General features: G+C 45.0%; 1 protein-coding gene across 10 annotated transcripts in view; it reads left to right on the forward strand.

The window, feature by feature from the left end:
• Positions 1–20,262, forward strand: part of stxbp5l (syntaxin binding protein 5 like) — a 111,322-nt gene that overhangs the window by 42,495 nt on the left and 48,565 nt on the right. For all 10 annotated transcript variants that reach the window (XM_031896436.1, XM_031896435.1, XM_031896437.1 and 7 more), the window contains 7 exons: positions 3,560–3,623; positions 9,861–9,944; positions 11,909–12,032; positions 12,951–13,029; positions 16,053–16,207; positions 18,468–18,540; positions 19,101–19,248. In XM_031896436.1, the coding sequence (XP_031752296.1) occupies positions 3,560–3,623; positions 9,861–9,944; positions 11,909–12,032; positions 12,951–13,029; positions 16,053–16,207; positions 18,468–18,540; positions 19,101–19,248 (727 nt within the window). The remainder of the gene's footprint in view (positions 1–3,559; positions 3,624–9,860; positions 9,945–11,908; positions 12,033–12,950; positions 13,030–16,052; positions 16,208–18,467; positions 18,541–19,100; positions 19,249–20,262) is intronic.

Consider the following 20,262-nt stretch of genomic DNA (forward strand, 5'->3'; position numbering starts at 1 on the left):
TAGTTTTTTAAATTACTTCTTCTAACTCTTTGCAGCTTTCAAATGGGGGTCACTGACCCCGGCAGCCAAACCCTATTGCTCTGTGAGGCTCCAGTTTTATTGTTATTGTTACTTTTTCTAACTTTCTTTTGTATTCAGCCCCTCCCCTATTCATATACCAGCCTCTCATCTAAACCACTCCCTGGTTGCTAAGGTAACTTGGATGCTAGCAACCAAATAACTGCTGAAACTCCAATCTGAACTGAAAATGAAATAACCAAAAAGGTACAAATAATAAAAAATGAAGACCAAATTGTCTCAGAATATCACTCTACATCCTACTAAAGGTTAACTCCAAGGTGAACATCCCCTTTAAGTGAATGACCAATGAATGTTCCTTTTCCCATAGAGTTAATGCAGCAGAGCTTCTCTATGAATGATAAATTGAGGATAAAGTTGACTTTAATGTGAGACATTTGGGAAGCAGAAATCCTTGCATCTTCCCAGAAAGAGCAGCGCCGTATTAATGCCACTGTGTGACTTGTTGTGATTAAAGACCTGGCAGTTCCGCGCGGCGTATGTGCTGATATTTAGCAAATGAACACAAATCAACATTACACAAATCCATTCTCACACTCTCCGCCTGGAACTTCAGACATAAATCACATTTATAGTCATAACCTTTATCTTGGGGAGATTTCCATTTGGTCTAAATCCTGTCGTGTTTCACTAATGGCCCTTATCCTTATATAATCTACTCTAGGTAAATACATGTATGATGCCTTCAAGCAAAGTGTACACAAAGTGGGGCAGTCACAGGCACCGTCGGGCATTGCTGGGGGCAAATCAAAATTGTAACTGATACCATACCTACCAACTGGGCCGGTTTTCGCAGGACAGCCCCGATTTTAATATCTCCTGCACTGAACTCCAAAAAAGATACAAAGTTTCTCAAACGTAATTAGAAAAGGGGGCTTTTGGCAGAGCCCAGAACACTTACCCCCGGCACTGAGGTACAATTGCAACTAATAAGCTGAACGGGTCTCTTGGGGGAACTGAGACTCACAGCTTAAAGGGCAAGTTTAACCTTCATCAGCAAAACTGTAATAACAAATAATACGAGACCCCCAAACCCCCCAGAAACGTGTTCAAACTTTACATAGCCTGCCAAATTTTGTAAAATGGGAGTGGTATTTAGGGGGTGTGGTGACAAAATGGGTGTGGTCAAAAATTGTTACGCTATGTGCGCTATTTCTTTTTATCCCTCTTTGCAGTTTTCAAATGTTGGGGGGGGCGGGGTATGGGATACTGAATCAATGAGTGACTTGGGAGCCATTGCTAAGCCTTCCCATCTGCTGCAGTTAGTAGTGGCTGCAGCCATGAAGTGCTTTTATGAATCAGACATATTGCAGGGCAGATGCGGGGCTCACATAAGGCTGTTCAGCTAACTGCAGGGTTCTGGGCCTGTCTCAGCTGCTGCAAACCCGCTTGAGCTCTTCCGCTCACCCTCCCCGCCCATAACCTAACACTGCCGGCTTCTGTATTTATAGACACGCCCCCCACCACACCCTGCCTCTCTTGTGATGTCATTGTGGGGTGGGCACTTGTCTGTTAAATACAGGGAGATGCTGGGTCGGGTTGGTTTGGGAGTGGGTGGTTAGGGTCGAGTTAAGATAGAGTTTTCCTTGACCCGCACATTTCTGCTCCAGACTGTTTTTGTAATTAACCAGAACTCATCATTACTTATTCATTAGTATGAGATATTTGGTACTGCACCCATTTTGTTGGCTTCCATTCCCAGAAAATATATGAAGCCGTCTGGCTTCCTTTATCCTTTAGGCTGAACTTCAAATTGCTAAATGGAACAGTTTCTAATTGGCCCAGTGTTGTTAGGGGTGTACCCCAGGGGTCAGTCCTTGGGCCTTTGCTTTTTAACTTGTTTATTAATGACCTGTAGGTGAGTACTAACTCCATAGCTGGGCCATGTTGGCTGGGCAATTTTGCAGAGCGGTTTGATTACATTGGAAAACTGGGCAGCAAACTGGCAAATGAGATTCACTGTTGATAAATGGAACGTTGCACGTTGGCAGAAATAATATAAATGTGAGTTATACACTGAATGGGGGTGAGTTGTGGGGATCTTAATTGAGAAGGATCTGGGGGATATTTGTGGATAAGAAGGTGTGTAACTCTAGGCAGTATCAGTGGCTAGTAAAGCAAATGGAAACTGTAAACAGCAAATGCTCACTTATTTATTAATAAATAAACTCATGTGATAAATGTATAAATATATAATATATAACCACATTGTATTTCTTTCTTTCTTGTGATTCGTTTCTGGCAGTCATGTGGGAGATGTTCTTCTTTTCGGGAGCAATATCATTAATCCCAGATTCCCACCCATTTAATATTTTTGTGTGTTTCCACCTTACTAAGCTCTGTACCTCTATGGGGCTATATTATAAATAAATACAGTTTAATGGGATGCTTGGGTACACACGGCCCCAGCTTGTTTGTCAGTGTATAATTATTAGACTATGAATGATCTTGGATGGATACTCAGGGGGTAGTTATGTATTACTGCACCGCCCCCACCTCATTGGGTGGCTCCATTGTGTCTCTTAACTAGTTTACTTATATATGAAAATATAGTTACCCAGCTATAGTGCTGAGATTATAGAAAACGGATATAGACATTTTCCCTCACATCTTACCATAACTGCCCCCACCTCCTTCCACCCCCTTTAGGGAAATTGGGGAGTGAATGTCGGCCTATTTAGCTGCACTGATTCAAAAATATCTGGTCCAAAATTCATGGTGCCCCTATATCTAGCAGAATTAACCATCACATTACACAGGGGTCTTAACAGCCAAATAATCAGTCTAAAGTAGGGATGCACCGAACCCAGTTTTTCAGGTTCGGCCGAACCCCCAAATCCATCCCAAGGGATTCGGCCAAAACCGAACCAAATCCTAATTAGCATATGCTTCACTTTTAGTATGTTATAGAATGGCCTAATCTTAGCAACTTTGCAATTGGTCTTTATTATTTATTTTTATAGTTTTTGAAATAATTAGCTTCCAACTCTACATCTTTCCAGCTTTCTAATGGGGGTCACTGACCCCGGCAGCCAAAAAAAACAATTGCCATTTGAGGCTGCAGTTTCATTGTTACTTTTTATTCTTTATCATTCTATTCAGCCCCTCTACTATTCATATTCCAGTCTCTCATTTAAACCAATGCCTGGTTGCTAAGGTAAACAAAACCCTAGCAACCAGATCGCTGCTTAAATTCCAAACTGGAGCTGATCAAAGAGCTAAATAACTGAAAAACCACTAAAAACCCAAAACCAGTTGCAAATTGTCTCAGAATATCTCTGTCTACATCATACTAACAGTTCATTTCAAGGTGAACTACCCCTTTAAGTGTTATTTGAATGATCCACATAATATGTATAAACAAATATAACCAAGTGTTTTTCTCAATGTGTGTAATGATAATGCCTGAAATGGGCAGAACTTGTTCCCCTGTGATTTTATTTTAGTTGCAAACTCATAAATGTTTTTTTTTACGTTTCAGATCAACAAAGACTCACCCAGGGCCAGTTGTACACTTAAGCGACACCCCTAGAGACGAGGGGAAGGTAATACAGAAGCTCTATTATTATTCTTAATTATTGTTCTTGTTCATATTTGCCCCCAGTCAAAAGTGAAATGAATGTTCCAGCAATATAATGTTTCATTCTGTTTAAAAGTAAGTATATAAAATACGAGAAAGGTCCCATTATGTGAGCAAAATGTTCATCAGTTTTTTGTGAATGAATAAAGCTTTTCCTTGCTGTTGAGTCTGCTATGTGGGGGTTAAACTGCTGCTATTACCGCTACTCAGGCTTGTTCTGTTGGACTCCTCTCTGTTCCAGTATATTACACATATATAAATCTCTTTGTGGTTCAAAGTATATTCATTTCCCTCTTCTTACTATCCGGTACTGAGCCGTGTTGTCTCTTAGCAAGTAATATTCAGTAGGAAGTTATTTCTAACATTCAATTTAGAAACGTCATCCTGCATGAGAATGGCTATATTTTATCATGGATCCATCCTGAATACAATTACAGGTATGGGATCTGTTATCCAGAACTAGTGTAGCCCACTTTATCTTTAGATGTGGCACTACCTGCTGATATGTCACTATACTTGGCGCTTTCAGGAGTCCTGAGCCCCGCTTACTTTGGGGAACAGCTATTACTCTGTACTTTGGCGTGCCTCCACCCAGGATAGGGATAGAATGAACTATAACTCCCCTCCTGGGACCTTGATGTTATGCTCCTGTTCAGGGGGACTCCCAGCAGCACTGGTACCTTGCCCCCTCCCTGGGTTAGTTGCTTACCAGGCAGGTGGGTCCTCCAGGAGTGATACACACACACAGATGTAATGCTGAACAAGTGTTGTCTTTATTTGCAGAGTGGCAGACAGCTTTGGCACACAGGATACAGAATATGTCAGGATACCTTCTCTAGGCCTTGGATGTCCCTCTCTCTTGGGATACCGGCCACACTCCAGCCAAATGACCCTCCCTTTGGGGTTCCCTCCGGTACTCACGCCGGGATACCCTCTCTAGGGCTACCCCCGGTACTCACGCCGAGCAGACACCCCCTGGAGACCTCACCCCGGAAATGTCGACCAGCTATCCCCCAGATTAGGTACACTCCTATTCCTAGCTCTTGTATCCCTGACTCCAGCTATCAGTGCTGGGAGATCTTAATCTCGGTATCTCCTGTTGGGGCCAAGCTGCCCAGCTAAATAATCCTGTCTACCACTCCTAGAATGGTCTATCACACACATCTAACTCACTAGACCCAGCCTGTCACTATCCTCTAGCCAGAGGGGTCCCAGGCATAAGACCTGCAGGCACATGGCTGCACAGCCTTATATACTGTGTGCACCCTGTGGCCTAACTATTGAACTGCAGGGAAGCTAAATCCCAGTTAACCCTTATAGTGCCAAACCACCCAAGGTGTCCCACTACTAAGTGTTACCCTCCCTGGGGCCTATCCTGGGGGCAACCAATCTAGGGGACCCAAATTTTGGGGAACCCTACATTCTCCCCCCACAAGAAAAATGTCACCTCCCGGCTGACATACCTTTAACCAAAACATTTACATTTTACCATTGCATTTCTTATACCAAATCACTTCTTCCACAGTCCCTCGCGATGTCTGCGCAGAAACCTGTATGCCTATGGAAGGAAACAGTAAATACAATTTTACCTTTCCCACCACCCCAAAGTCTTGGTATAAGTCCCAAAGTCCTTTTTCCTGAAAGAAATTTCACACATAACTCAGAAATACTCAGGACAATTATCTCTCAAAACAAAAGAAATTTTTATTAAACAGCTCTTGTACTCCCTCCTCCTCCTTGAGGGAGTCCATACCCCCTGGTGCTCGGCACCTCCTGGGGTCTTCCACCAACGGGTGGGGATACTTAACTCAAGTGGCAGCTCCAGCCGGCAGCTGCTGGGCCCTCCTTGGGCCATAACTTTGGTGGGGCTTTTCCCCCTTCAACTGAAGAACAGCTCCCCCTGGTGGGGGAAGTGGCAGGCAGTCCAGGCCTCCACTTAACTGAAACTGAAGCAGATTTTACCTTGTAGGAATCCTCCTCACACTAGATAAGTAAAACGCAGCTTCACATCCTCATAGGGAGTATAGTACCGGGGATGGGGTTTCTCCACAGTGCGGCCACTCTCCAGCGTATCTTCAATACTAAAGAACCTGGGTTTAGGGTTGTGTTTGCCACAGCTTTGCACCGCATGCTTTAAGATGGTGCGGCCCCACCACCATTCCTTCTCCCTGGATCTCACATATCTCCAGGCCTGCCTGCGCTTAGCCCGGTCAGGGCTGCTCAATATGTTTGGGGGCATCTTTTCCTTTTTCTGGATCTCTGTGACCACCCACTCCTCCATCATGTGTTCCATTCTCTCATAGACCCACAGCGGGGCATAGGGCATGTAGTATCCCCAGAGCATATGCACCCTAAAATTGAGGACCCTCTGGATCCGGGACACAGACTTGAATATGACAGGGTCTGCCTTCCCTGGCAGCACCCAGAACTGCTTCTCCTCCTCAGGGCTGATCTTGGGAGGGGCCACAAAGCTAGATGGGGAAGCAAACATGGGCCTCATGCTTCCTCCTGCCTCCTCTCTGGAGTCGTCACCCCCAGAGGTATATTCACTTGAGGAGCAAGCCCTCTCCCAGTGGTGGGGGGTAGGTGCCCGTTGAGCAGGGGCATCCCTTAGGGCTTGCAAGTAGGATGGTGGGGCAAGGACCTCATCTAGCCCGGTCTCCGAGGGCACTGGTGACGGGGGCCCCATAAACTCTTCCCACTCCTGGTCCCTTACACCCTGGTAGCAGCCCTGTCTGGGTCCCCGCCGGGTTTTGCGGCCCCTTGGGAAGGTGGCCCTTGTAGCATCCCCCCCTTCGGGTATATCGGGCACAGTCCAAGAGTCACTCAGGGTCCCCCGGGTACTCACCACTTCAGCCGCGGCTGCCAACGCCAGAGTAGTATGGGCGGGAGCGCTGGCCCCATCCGGTTCAGCTTCCCGGCCGGCAGAATCCCCCTCCGGGGTTGGACTAGGGGATACAGCAGCATCCTCCAGCGGATCCTCTTCCTGCTCACTGAGGGTAAGAGCCGCCCAGGTGTCTGTCACGGCCTCTACCTCCAGGGCCTGCGCACCCTTGGGGCCCACTCCGAACGGGCCGCACCAGTATGGCCGGTCACACGATGGGCAGTTGGACTCCAGATGCTTTAAGGAGCCAAAAGATTCTGCCTCACAGCTGCCGCACAGAGGCACCATCCAGTGCAAAGTATCATTTACCCTCATTTCGGCAAAGCTGCCAGACCATATAAACCTCCGGCCGGTATCCTCCATCCGCACCGCGGTTCGTCCGGACACTCGGGTTATGGCTGGGGGTCCCCGCCCGGGTGGCAGCAGCTTGCTTAAGTGAGGCATAGCTGAACCTTTTGCTTTCTCTTTAGAAACGCGCAGCTCCTTCCCTTCCCTCTGCTCAATGCGCTCTGCAGTTTCCCAAAATGGCCGCGGTGACGTCACCGGCCAAGTCGCGCCCACTAAGTTTGGCGCACTTTTCCAGCCACACGGTTGGCTAGTCGCTCTAAGGGGCGGCTCCAACAATCAGGAATGTTCTGCCTCCTCCCCCTCACGGGGCCTCCCTGGGAATTTCCCGGGTCTGTTTGGCGCCACAGTCCTGCAATCTGATTGGCCCAGAGCAACTCCTCAGCTCTTTTGGCGCCAATTATCCCTCACTGGATACAGATTCAGGGTGCCCAAAATTTAATCCAATCGGAGGTCAGGCTTCCCAATTCACTCTAGGCCCAAATGCTGTTATGGCCCTTCTGCACTGTACTTGCTGTTCTTTTGCTGCTGTTTCGTAAATCTCAGCAGTGCCTCCAAATGTAGCCCACTTTATCTTTAGATGTGGCACTACCTGCTGATATGTCACTATACTTGGCGCTTTCAGGAGTCCTGAGCCCCGCTTACTTTGGGGAACAGCTATTACTCTGTACTTTGGCGTGCCTCCACCCAGGATAGGGATAGAATGAACTATAACTCCCCTCCTGGGACCTTGATGTTATGCTCCTGTTCAGGGGGACTCCCAGCAGCACTGGTACCTTGCCCCCTCCCTGGGTTAGTTGCTTACCAGGCAGGTGGGTCCTCCAGGAGTGATACACACACACAGATGTAATGCTGAACAAGTGTTGTGTTTATTTGCAGAGTGGCAGACAGCTTTGGCACACAGGATACAGAATATGTCAGGATACCTTCTCTAGGCCTTGGATGTCCCTCTCTCTTGGGATACCGGCCACACTCCAGCCAAATGACCCTCCCTTTGGGGTTCCCTCCGGTACTCACGCCGGGATACCCTCTCTAGGGCTACCCCCGGTACTCACGCCGAGCAGACACCCCCTGGAGACCTCACCCCGGAAATGTCGACCAGCTATCCCCCAGATTAGGTACACTCCTATTCCTAGCTCTTGTATCCCTGACTCCAGCTATCAGTGCTGGGAGATCTTAATCTCGGTATCTCCTGTTGGGGCCAAGCTGCCCAGCTAAATAATCCTGTCTACCACTCCTAGAATGGTCTATCACACACATCTAACTCACTAGACCCAGCCTGTCACTATCCTCTAGCCAGAGGGGTCCCAGGCATAAGACCTGCAGGCACATGGCTGCACAGCCTTATATACTGTGTGCACCCTGTGGCCTAACTATTGAACTGCAGGGAAGCTAAATCCCAGTTAACCCTTATAGTGCCAAACCACCCAAGGTGTCCCACTACTAAGTGTTACCCTCCCTGGGGCCTATCCTGGGGGCAACCAATCTAGGGGACCCAAATTTTGGGGAACCCTACACTAGTAATGTGGGGGCCGGGTAGGTTTGGGCCGACCTCTGCACAACATTTTCGGGTTGCAGGCGGGTTCAGGACAAGTTCTTCTGCTTACTCTCCCCATCGCCCTCCCTACACTGCCGGTTTCCCAGTTCCGGCTCTCTTATTTAGAGGCTCCGCCCCTTTTCTTGCATCATTGGTGGGCGGGTCTATAAATAGAGTGGGCTAGCCAGGTTGGGTAGGGTTAGGGCTGGGAGCAGGTGGGTTAGGGTTGAAAATCGACCCACACATGACTACCAGAAACTTGTTATCCGGAAACCTCCGAATTACAGAAAGGCCATCTCTCATAGACTCCATTATAAGCAAAAACATTTTTAAAAATGATTCCCCATTTCTCTGTAATAATAAAACAGTACCTGTACTTGATCCCAACTAAGATATAATTACCCCTTATTGGGGCAGAACAGCCCTATTGGGTTTATTTAATGGTTAAATGATTCCCTTTTCTCTGTAATAATAAAACAGTACCTGTACTTGATCCCAACTAAGATATAATTACCCCTTATTGGGGGCAGAACAGCCCTATTGGGTTTATTTAATGGTTAAATGATTCCCTTTTCTCTGTAATAATAAAACAGTACCTGTACTTGATCCCAACTAAGATATAATTACCCCTTATTGGGGCAGAACAGCCCTATTGGGTTTATTTCATGGTTAAATGATTCCCTTTTCTCTGTAATAATAAAGCAGTACCTGTACTTGATCCCAACTAAGATATAATTACCCCTTATTGGGGCAGAACAGCCCTATTGGGTTTATTTAATGGTTAAATGATTCCCTTTTCTCTGTAATAATAAAACAGTACCTGTACTTGATCCCAACTAAGATATAATTACCCCTTATTGGGGGCAGAACAGCCCTATTGGGTTTATTTCATGGTTAAATGATTCCCTTTTCTCTGTAATAATAAAACCTTATCTGTAAAACTCCAGGGCCCGGGCATTCTGCATAACAGGTCCCTTACCTGTAACCCCCCCTCCCCAGGTCTTGGGGGTAGGCCAGGGCGTGCCGATGCCCTTAGACTTGGTGGTCCTGTATTTCTTATATTTCATCCACGCAGCCTAACGGTTTGTTTATTTAAAAAAAAATGTTGGGGAGTTAAAAAATATTTTTAATCTCTTTTTAGCCAGAAAAGCAATTGTTATTAATTTAGATAAGGGCCATTAATCTTGACTACATTCCTAATATACAGACAAGTAAAATTGGAAGGAGGAATTGTTTTGATAAATGACACATATTTGTTTTTGGGCGATAGTGTTTTAATGTCTTATTATTTAGATGGATTAATAGAGTGCCTGAAGGGCAAGGAGGGAATATGTGAACAGAACCAATACACATTCATCTGTAATAACGTGAGCATTACATTTATTTTGGGTTAATTAGGGCTTTGTAATTTAAACTTTCTCTGTGTTGCCTTTCAGTTGCTAATAGGTTATGAAAGTGGAACAATAGTTCTGTGGGATCTGCGATCCAAAAGAGCCGACCTAAGATTCTATTACGATGAGGTGAGTTTCCTTCCATTCCGTACAGTTTTGGTTACACACTGGCAATATTTATATTGATAAACATCCAATACTGATAGGCCTGTAACAGTAATCCCAGTAAGTAGGCACAGAGCTGCTACTTTATGCTACAGCCTGTCAGCGCATATCAGCGTAGTCTTTATAAGGATGTTGGGTGGGCGTTACGGGATGCGGCCGGGGGGGCACCTGCAGGGCCCATGGGGCGGGAGCCCCGGTGGACCTTGCACCCCCCAGTCCGACATCCACTGGACTGGGGACCGGTGCCAGGCTGTGGGCTGTGCTGAACCTGGTCCCAATTACCTGTGAACTCCCCGATGTGTTACACAGCCATGACAACAGCTATGCGAAGCCCAGGGAGCTTTCTACTGATCACGGCAAGGACCAAAATACTTAAAGCTCCATATTAAGTGGCAGGGGATGTCACCACTTGAGCCTTGAGGTGGGAACAAGAAGCGTAAGGGGGCTGAGTGCATCTAGTTGCAGGGAAACAAGATTGAAATGAAGATATCTGACAGCAGAAAGTTGCAGTACAGCAAGAAGGTAGTGTCTGCCAGCCTTCTGGTTTAGTTATCTGCATACTTCAAGGAAAACCTATATAGGTCTCTATAAAAATATATTGCACAAACAGCTCATATGTAAAACCCTGCTTTATCTAAATAAACCATTTTCATATAAATATACTTTTTAGCAGTATGTGCCAGTGGTTAATCCTAAATAGGAAACTGCCATTTTAAGTACTAAGGGCCGCCCCCTGGGATCATAGGTGTCACAGTGCACACAAACAAGCCAAGGCACACATACATGCTAGGCCCCATCAGCCAATGAATGGGCAGAGTTCTGCCTTTTGCTCCCACACTACTTCCTGTTACAGTTAGAGCTGCATCACTTCCTGTCAGCTGATCAGGGAGCACACAGCCCATCGCTAAATGGCGGCTCAAGGAAAAGGATGTTAAAGGGCAATATTTACTGATATATATATTCCAGTTTGGGGAGATTCTTTAATAGGCCACTTAATATAATATAAACTGTCTGTTGGTTACATATTCATTCTGGGGGTATAGTTTCCCTTTAACTGGAAGGCAGATGAAATTCCAACTGGGCTGGGCCATGACTATATCATGTCTATTAGTAATCGGTTTATCCACTCATCCAGCAAAAAGTCATTCCAACTCTTTGCAGTTTTTAAATGGGGGTCAGTGAAAAAACCTATTGCTCTGTGAGGCTCCAGTTTTATTGTTATTGTTACTTTTTATAACTTTCTTTTTTATTCAGCCCCTCCCCTATTCATATACCTGTCTCTCATTCAAACTACTACCTGGTTGCTAAGGTAACTTGGACCCTACCAGGTAGCTGATGAAACTTCAAACGGGAGAGCTGCTGAATTGAAAATGAAATACTGTATATACTCGAGTATAAGCCGAGTTTTTCAGCACCCAAATTGTGCTGAAAAATTAACCCTCAGCTTATACTTTTGTGTGGCAAGAGCTCTTTGATGCAGGCAGGCAATGGAACGGTGAGTGACGGAGGGAGGGAGAGAGGGAGAGGGAGGGGGAACTCCTTAAAGTAAAACTCACACTGAATAGGGGGGGGGGGAGTAGGGGGGAGCCTGGCATCTTGCATACTCATTCCCTGCACGTATTTGTTCAGTAAGATTGATAGATCCTAATTTTATTGGAATTTATTTTGGTTATTGAAACTTAGAAGCTGCTGCATTTCCCACCCTAGGCTTATACTCGAGTCAAAAGGTTTTTCCAGTTTTCTTAGGTAAAATTAGGTACCTCGGCTTATACTCGAGTATATATGGTAACTAAATACTACAAATAATAAAAAAAAATGAAGATCAATAGCAAATTGTCTCAGAATATTACTCTCTGTCTACATCATACTAAAAGTTACCTCAAATGTGAACATCCCCTTTGATATGGAAGGTGTTTGTGTATTTTCAGGCCATTCACTCTATTGCCTGGCACCATGAAGGGAAGCAGTTTATGTGCAGTCACTCAGATGGGAGTCTGACGGTTTGGAACGTGAGGAACCCCAGCAGGCCCTCTCAGATCACCGTTCCCCATGGTAAGCACAACCCTTCTTCTCAACTCACTGATTTTGTCCCGTAGGTGAGAATGGTTTGCGCCAGGTCTGAGCCAAGTTTCTAAACTATTTTCAACGTGGGTGAAAAATTTTCATAAAAGTATTGAAAAAAATTGACCAGTGGGAAACCAATACTGTGGGAACCAATCAGTTTAGCCATTCTATTAAGTATGGCTTATATGAACCAAAGGAGAGACCAATTGGGGATCCCCTGTCAGGGTGACCCATTGTAAGGTCGAGGAAATCTTCCATTTAGTAAATATAGTAGATTTTAAAATAGAGAGAAATACAGTCTATTTTTGGATTTATGTAACAAGCATCCAAGGAAACAAGGAGTAATAACTAATTTGAATTGTTGCTTTGAAGTTTTAGGGTGAAGACACACAGAGCTACTAGTAGCAGCTATTTTTTCAAGGCTACTAAACACCAGAAAATCCCCTGCCATAGACAATACTGAGAATTGCCTCTGCTAAACCCACGTAGAGACAATTATCAGTAAATGATCAGCATTGTCTATTTTAGTAGCCGCAGGGGCGGGCCAAGCCGACTCCCCATTCGGATCGCGCCCCCCCCTGCACCTCTCCCCCCCCCTCGCTTTTGCTTTGGCGCGCATGCGCCGTTCGGGGGAGGGGGAGAGGTGCAGGGGAACCGAACGGTCATTGCCTCCACCGCTAATGACAAGCGGCGGGGGCAATGACAGAGGAGGAGGACTAGGGGTAGGCAGGAGAGGCTCCTGCCTGGTGCCCCCAAATCGTTGCGCCCTAGGCAGCTGCCTCTTCTGCCTACCCCTAGTTCCGGCCCTGAGTAGCCGTGACAAGTAGCTGCTACTAGTAGCTCTGTGTGTCTTCACCCTTAGTGACTGGGATTACGTCTAATTTTAACACCTGCTTTATTTTATAGGGAAAAGTCAGAGAGACGGGAGGAAACCTGAACCCTGCAAACCAATTTTAAAAGTAGAATACAGGACATGTAAAAACAGGTGGGTTTTACTGCAGAATTTAATCACATATCGCAAAATGAGTTAAAATGTTCCCGCGTTTTCCAGTCACTTTCATACAGACATTTTGCTATAGTTTGAGCATTTGGCAACCCGAACGCAGTGTAATCAGCCATTTTTTCCACTTTGAACACTGTTTTGGGTGTGTGCAAATATCCTGCGCTCTGTTTGGGAGTAATGTGTAATGTACCTTGAATGGAAAGCTGCCTGGGCGAGGCGGCGGCCCATCATATAGCACAATAGAGCAATAAGAGACAGATTTTCATCCATCATGAATGCACAACAAATGCTTAGTGTTCTTGCGCCCCCTAGTGCTCTTGCACATCCACCCCTGGGGTCACGAATGACCACTCTGGGCACCTACTTGGCACTTGTATCATATGGTTGATGGGGACACTTTGTTGAGTTTTTATATAGGAATTTCCATGTCCTACTGCTGCTCTGTAGTCTCACACAAGCCCCTTATAGGTCTTCCCATCAAATCTGTGTACGTTTCTATTCTATGATGTAGAGCTTTCTACCACAATTTGCTGTGTGAGGACTTGCAGGAATGTTCCATCCTAAGATTGTTGGGTTTTTGCCGGAGATAGAGTGTATATAAAGAGTGTCAGATAAAAATCGTCAATGGCCCAGGTGCTTCCAAAAAGGAAGCAAATCCACAAGTAAATCATGGAGCACTCGTGGGACGTAAAAATCCATGCAGACATTCAGGGGACCATGAGAAAGAAGGAAATGACACCAGGGATGCACCGAATCCATTATTTTTGGAGTTCGTCCAAACCCCGAATCCTTTGTAAAAAGATTCGGCTGACTACCGAACCGAATCTGAATTCTAAATTGCATATGGAAATTAAGTTACAGAAGGGTTAAATAGAAGCGTTGCCTTCTTGTGCACTTTTTTTTACTTCCATGTCCATGTAACCAAAAGTCAGTGATTTTGAAGGTGAAGAGAAGGTAAGAACAGAGTGAGCTTTATCAGAAAGGTCTATGTAAATACATCCATAAGAGTCCTCTATCAAAAGAAACACAGGATTTCTTGTCTCCTTTTGTGTCACATGTTCTTCTGTGTCAGACTTCCTGCTCTCAGGAAGCTCCTGAGCTCCTTCAGTTCTCTCAATAGTGCCCTTAAGTCTCCCCATATTTCTCCAGTTCAGATGATCAGAAGCCTCATAGGAAAAAAAAAAACGCAGAGCTGTGTTAAGAAAGTTCCCTTAATGCCTTGCTCCTGCACCAAGACCAAGACCCCTGTACATGCTCAGTTAGTGAGACTATGAGGAAACTTCCTGCTGATTGGCTCAGATCCACATTCCTACATGACTGTATTTACATAGACCTTTCTGATAAAGCTACTGAGTTTGTACCTTTCCTTCCCCTTTAAGCATTAGACTATAGGGGTTCCTTTGATAAACTCGATCACAGAATATCCCCCACGTGAGACCCAACCCCCAGGCCCAATCACATTACACTATACTATACGTCCTTTTTTTATTTCCCTTACTGAAATTCCTTCTATAAAAGAGATTTTTGTAAGAGGAGAAGTCAAGCATAAACCCTGCCCTGACAGATAAGCCCTATAGAGAGAGATGTTTGAATTGATACACATACGCCTGTCAATTGAGAGCCAATTACCCCGATCAATCACCCCGCAGCCTGCCCTGCCTTTGTCTCTTTACATAATTCCCTGTAATCCGTGCAGAATGAGACCCTGCCGATTAGCTCCTTGGCCAATAGCAAAGAGAGACTTATTGAAGCATGAACAGCATCTCCATTTTCTTTATTGCACTGTTGGTAAATGCTCTGAATATTTTAACAATGTCTTGTATTATAAAAAGCCACAACAAGCTCCAAATTGCCAGCAGCCCATTGTGCGCTCATTGTGCGCGCCGAGCGGTGGGAAAGCCGCAAGTGCCATTTATTCTCTTATGTGTCAGTAATTTAAAGTGCGCTTGGCAATGAAAGGAATGAAACACTCTCATTCTGCTTCCAGTGGAATATTTTTCTTGTTGATTATAATGCACTGGAACTATTGGCACATTAGCAGGGGTAACGGAGAGCCTGGGAAGCCTATAAATTATATATATTACCGGCTATAGAGGCCAGATATGAATAGAAACTGTGCTATCAATCAAGTGGTAACAAAGGAATATTCCTGACGTCTCTGCACATAGATCATAATTAAAGTTGCCTTATATATATATATATATTATATGTTGACTCTAATAACAATGAGAGAAACGGTAGGGTGCCCATAATGGAAAGGAATCACCTGAAGGAAGGTGTCGCTGGATGAGAGACTGGTATATGAATAGGAAAGGGACCGAATAGATAAATAAATAATGAAGACCAACTGCAAAGTTGCTTAGAATAGGAGAATATGGACCTATTGTTTGGGCCGACACAGACATACAGGCCTATTCATATCCACCACTTTGCAGCAGTGGTGGATATGAATAGGCCTGTATGTCTGTGTCGGCCCAAACAATAGGTCCATATTGTCCTATTCTAAGCAACTTTTCAGCTGGTCCTTATTATTTATTTGTTATAGTTTTTTAATTATTTGCCTTCTTCTTCTGACTTTCCTGCGTCCAAATGGGGGTCACTGACCCCGGCAGCCAAAAACTATTGCTCTGTGAGGCTCCAGTTTTATTGTTATTGATACTTTTTATTCCTTATCTTTCTATTCAGCCCCTCCCCTATTCATATATCAGTCCCTCATCCAAATCACTCCCTAGTTGCTAAGGTCATTTAGACCCTAGCAACCAGGTAGCTGCTGAAACACCAAACTGGAGAGCTGCTGAACCAAAAGTGAAATAACTAAAGAACTACACATAATAAACAATGAAGACCAATTGCAAATTGTCTCAGAATATTACTCTCTACATCATACTTAGGTTACTAAGGTTAACTCCAAGGTGTACAATCCCCATAGTAGCACTCAACCTGTCACATGATCAACCCCCTATGTTACCTGTGCATTTCTTACATTTGTTTCCTTTGCATTTCAGTGAACCCTTTATCATTTTCTCTGGGGGACTGTCCTATGATAAAGCCTGCAGGAGACCCAGTCTAACTATCATGCACGGGAAATCCATCACAGTCCTGGAAATGGATCATCCTATTGTAGACTTTTTAACCCTGTGTGAAACTCCGTACACCAATGGTAAGGGCCGAACGTCAGATTTCTGACGTTTTCTGTTAATGGTTTGAGCCATAACAAAGTCACACAATATGGAGATAATGTGGTAAATTTTGTGTTTACTCAGGACTGGATGGGTAATTACTGATGGATGCCAGTGGTGTTTTCTTTTAGGTACCATCCATAATTACTGCTTTATTAAAGGGAAACTACACCCCCAGAATGAATACGTAACCAACAGACAGTTTATATGATGTTAAGTGACCTATTAAAGGAAAAGTAACGATCAATCGATCGCCGCATAGTGGATGCTTCCCCTGCATCGCCTTTTTTCAAATGAAGCCAAAGCCAAATTTTTAGTGTTACTTTTTCTTTAAAGAATCTCCCCAAACTGGAATATACAGTATATGTCAGTAAATATTGCCCTTTTACATCCTTTACCTTGAGCCGCCATTTAGTGGGTTTATGTTCATCATTGCTGAACATTATTACATTATTATTTCGGTATTTGTCTGATAAGGTTCTCTGATTGGCGAAACCCCTGGAAGATCCTAGGTAGGGTTAGCAACCTACCAATGGGCCCAGATGCTTTCAAATTTCAATGGGATGCCTCTTGCTATATATATGTTAGTTTTAATAGAGGTTTAATAGAGGTACAGTTTTATTAACTAGTGCTATCCACTCTGCCGCAGGGGACCCCGTTCATAATGGTAAGTTTTTTGGCATACAACAGTATTGGTCTCATTAGGTTCCTGGAGTGATTTCGGGGGGACTGGCTCATCTTCTAAGCCCAGAAAACACACTTCCAACTAGGCAGGCCAAGCTGATCATCTAGATATTGCATAATTCCAGTCCAATAGGGAGCTATATGGGTACAGTCCCAGGGTTGAACTGGGCTGCCGGGACACCAGGAAAAATCCCGGTGCGCCCCGATCCTAGTGGGCCACGGCGGCCCAGACCCGACCCTTGCGGGTGCTCCCCGCCTGACTGTTCCTCCCCTGACGCATTCAATTTATGTGCGCCCGGGGAGGACATCGGGTGGGGGACCCTGCAGGGGGGTTAGGGGACGCAGCCGGCAGGGGCAATTGCGGGAGCCCCTGTGGTCCCTGCAACCCCCAGTCCGACCCTGTACAGTCCCATACCAAATGGAGAAATCCTTGCGTTTGGGGCATCTGCATTGGTTGATCCCCCATGATTTTGAGTCTAATCAATGTGATGTATAATTAATATAGAGAAATTTCGATTGTTTAAATCTATCCCTTGTGGCAATGAAGTAGTCATATATATGGCCTGTTGCTTTCTCACTCTGATCATCACTCAGTTGTGGGACCATACGGTTACATTTGGTGTTTTCATTATCAAAGGGCAAGGGGTGTCACTGTAAGGGTTAGTTTGTACAGTTGAGATAGAATTTTTCCCCCTTCAGGATCCCATAATCTCTATAAAATGTAAAATAGGGGGAAAAGTTTAGACATAAGTGGGCAACTTACCTGGAAACTATGCATGAGGATAGGAAACAATGTATTAGCAAATGTATGTGAGTTATAATCTGGATTTGATGGTATTAATAAATGTGATTAATAAAGGATCTGACGAGCATGAAGACGGTGTATATAAAATAGGTCAGTGGTTGGTTGTGTTTAAAATAGGGATGCACCGAATCCCGGATTTGGTTTGGGATTCGGGCCGAATGCAGGCTTTTTTCGAAGGATTCGACAGAACCGAATCCTAATTAGCATAAATTAGCATATGCTAATTAGAATTCAGAAAGGGTTATATGGTCAGGGGGAAAATTTGCGCTCGCAGCAATTTTTAACCCCTTCTGATCCTAATCAGCATATGTTAATTAGGATTCGGTTCTGGATTCGGCCGAATCCTTCAGGGTGGGTTTGGGGGTTTGGCCAAAGCCAAACAAGTGGGTTCAGTGCATCCCTGGTTTAAATTACTATTAATATAAAATAATGAATTTTACCATTTTCTGGAAATAGCGATTTAAAATACTTGTTTTAATGTCATCTGGATTACTTACTTGTAAAATTCAATAAAGAGAATTTAAAATAAGAATCCCATAATCTAGATACACCCATCTCAATTGGCAGTTTGGCTTCCCCAGTCTTTAACAGCAGTAGATTTAAGTTTTGAATTCCTCGCCCCAATGTATTTGCTTTTGTCTTTAGTTTGTCCTTTTCCCAGTGACCTGTAACTTCCCAGCGCAATGTTATTGTTTCTCTGCCATTTACCATCGATTTTTCAATACAATTAATGGTGAATCTCTGCACCTTAGAATTCCAGGAGCCGTATGCCGTAGCAGTTCTGCTGGAGAAGGACCTGATCATTGTGGATCTGACACAGAGCAAGTAAGGCTGAGTTACCGTATTCATTCCTCTTGTGGTAACGGTCCATTCTCCCCTCACTTGTTACTGACCACTGTGCACTTACTTTGCATGGATTGTATTGGTATCAGCATTTTTATTTGTGCCACAAAACACCACATATGCCACATTTTTCACAAGTATAAAAGTGCTTTCCCTGCCTTTCTCGTAAAGCAGCGTAAAAATTTTTTCAGTATTAAGGGGAAGTTTTATGAGTAGCTTTGTGGCTGCCATGTTTGTTACTGTATCAGGTATCAAGACATAGCGGCAGATTTATCAAAAAGTGAGTTTAGAGCTTAATACATAAAAACTCACCCACATTCTATTCATTCCTATGGGATTTTTAGAAGCATATTTATCAAACAGTGAAAGTTAGAACTCACCAAATGATAAATACGCTTCTACAAATCCAATAGGAATGAATAGAATGTGAGTTTTTATGTATTAAGCTCTAAACTCACTTTTTAATAAATCTGCCCCATAGACATCATTCAGCTAATATTCTCATTCCACATGACTAACAACTAACCAAATATCTCCGCTAGTTTCCCAATCTTCGAGAATCCCTACTCCATGGATATTCACGAGTCGCCGGTAACCTGCACGGAATATTTCGCAGACTGCCCTCCTGATCTGATTCCGGTGCTTTATTCTGTAGGAGCCAAGCACAAAAAGCAAGGCTACAGCAACAAGGTATCGTTCACTGTCATTGTCAGATCTCTACACTGTCAACTTTGTGTTTTGTCTTTAAAGGACAAGTCAACCCAAAATATAATGTTTTGCATAATAAAAGAAAAACCTAATTCTAAGCAACTTTGCAATATACAAAGGGGAGACTGACCCCTGAAACAGTGTAACACAAGGCAGCAGCCTGACAGAACTGACTCGCTGGGGGAGACTGACCCCTGAAACACTGTAACACAAGGCAGCAGCCTGACAGACCTGACTCGCTGGGGGAGACCGACCCCTGAAACAGTGTAACACAAGGCAGCAGCCTGACAGACCTTACTCGCTGGGGGAGACCGACCCCTGAAACAATGTAACACAAGGCAGCAGCCTGACAGACCTGACTTGCTGGGGGAGACTGACCCCTGAGACAGTGTAACACAAGGCAGCAGCCTGACAGACCTGACTCGCTGGGGGAGACCGACCCCTGATCAGTGTAACACAAGGCAGCAGCCTGACAGACCTGACTCGGTGGGGGAGAACGACCCCTGAAACAGTGTAACACAAGGCAGCAGCCTGACAGACCTGACTCGCTGGGGGAGACTGACCCCTGAGACAGTGTAACACAAGGCAGCAGCCTGACAGACCTGACTCGCTGGGGGAGACTGACCCCTGAAACAGTGTAACACAAGGCAGCAGCCTGACAGACCTGACTCGCTGGGAGAGACTGACCCCTGAGACAGTGTAACACAAGGCAGCAGCCTGACAGACCTGACTCGCTGGGGGAGACTGACCCCTGAAACAGTGTAACACAAGGCAGCAGCCTGACAGACCTGACTCGCTGGGGGAGACCGACCCCTGAGACAGTGTAACACAAGGCAGCAGCCTGACAGACCTGACTCGCTGGGGGAGACCGACCCCTGAGACAGTGTAACACAAGGCAGCAGCCTGACAGACCTGACTCGCTGGGGGAGACCGACCCCTGAGACAGTGTAACACAAGGCAGCAGCCTGACAGACCTGACTCGCTGGGGGAGACCGA

Source organism: Xenopus tropicalis, chromosome 2 (genome assembly GCF_000004195.4).
Source record: "Xenopus tropicalis strain Nigerian chromosome 2, UCB_Xtro_10.0, whole genome shotgun sequence".
NCBI classification, from domain to species: Eukaryota; Metazoa; Chordata; class Amphibia; order Anura; family Pipidae; genus Xenopus; species Xenopus tropicalis.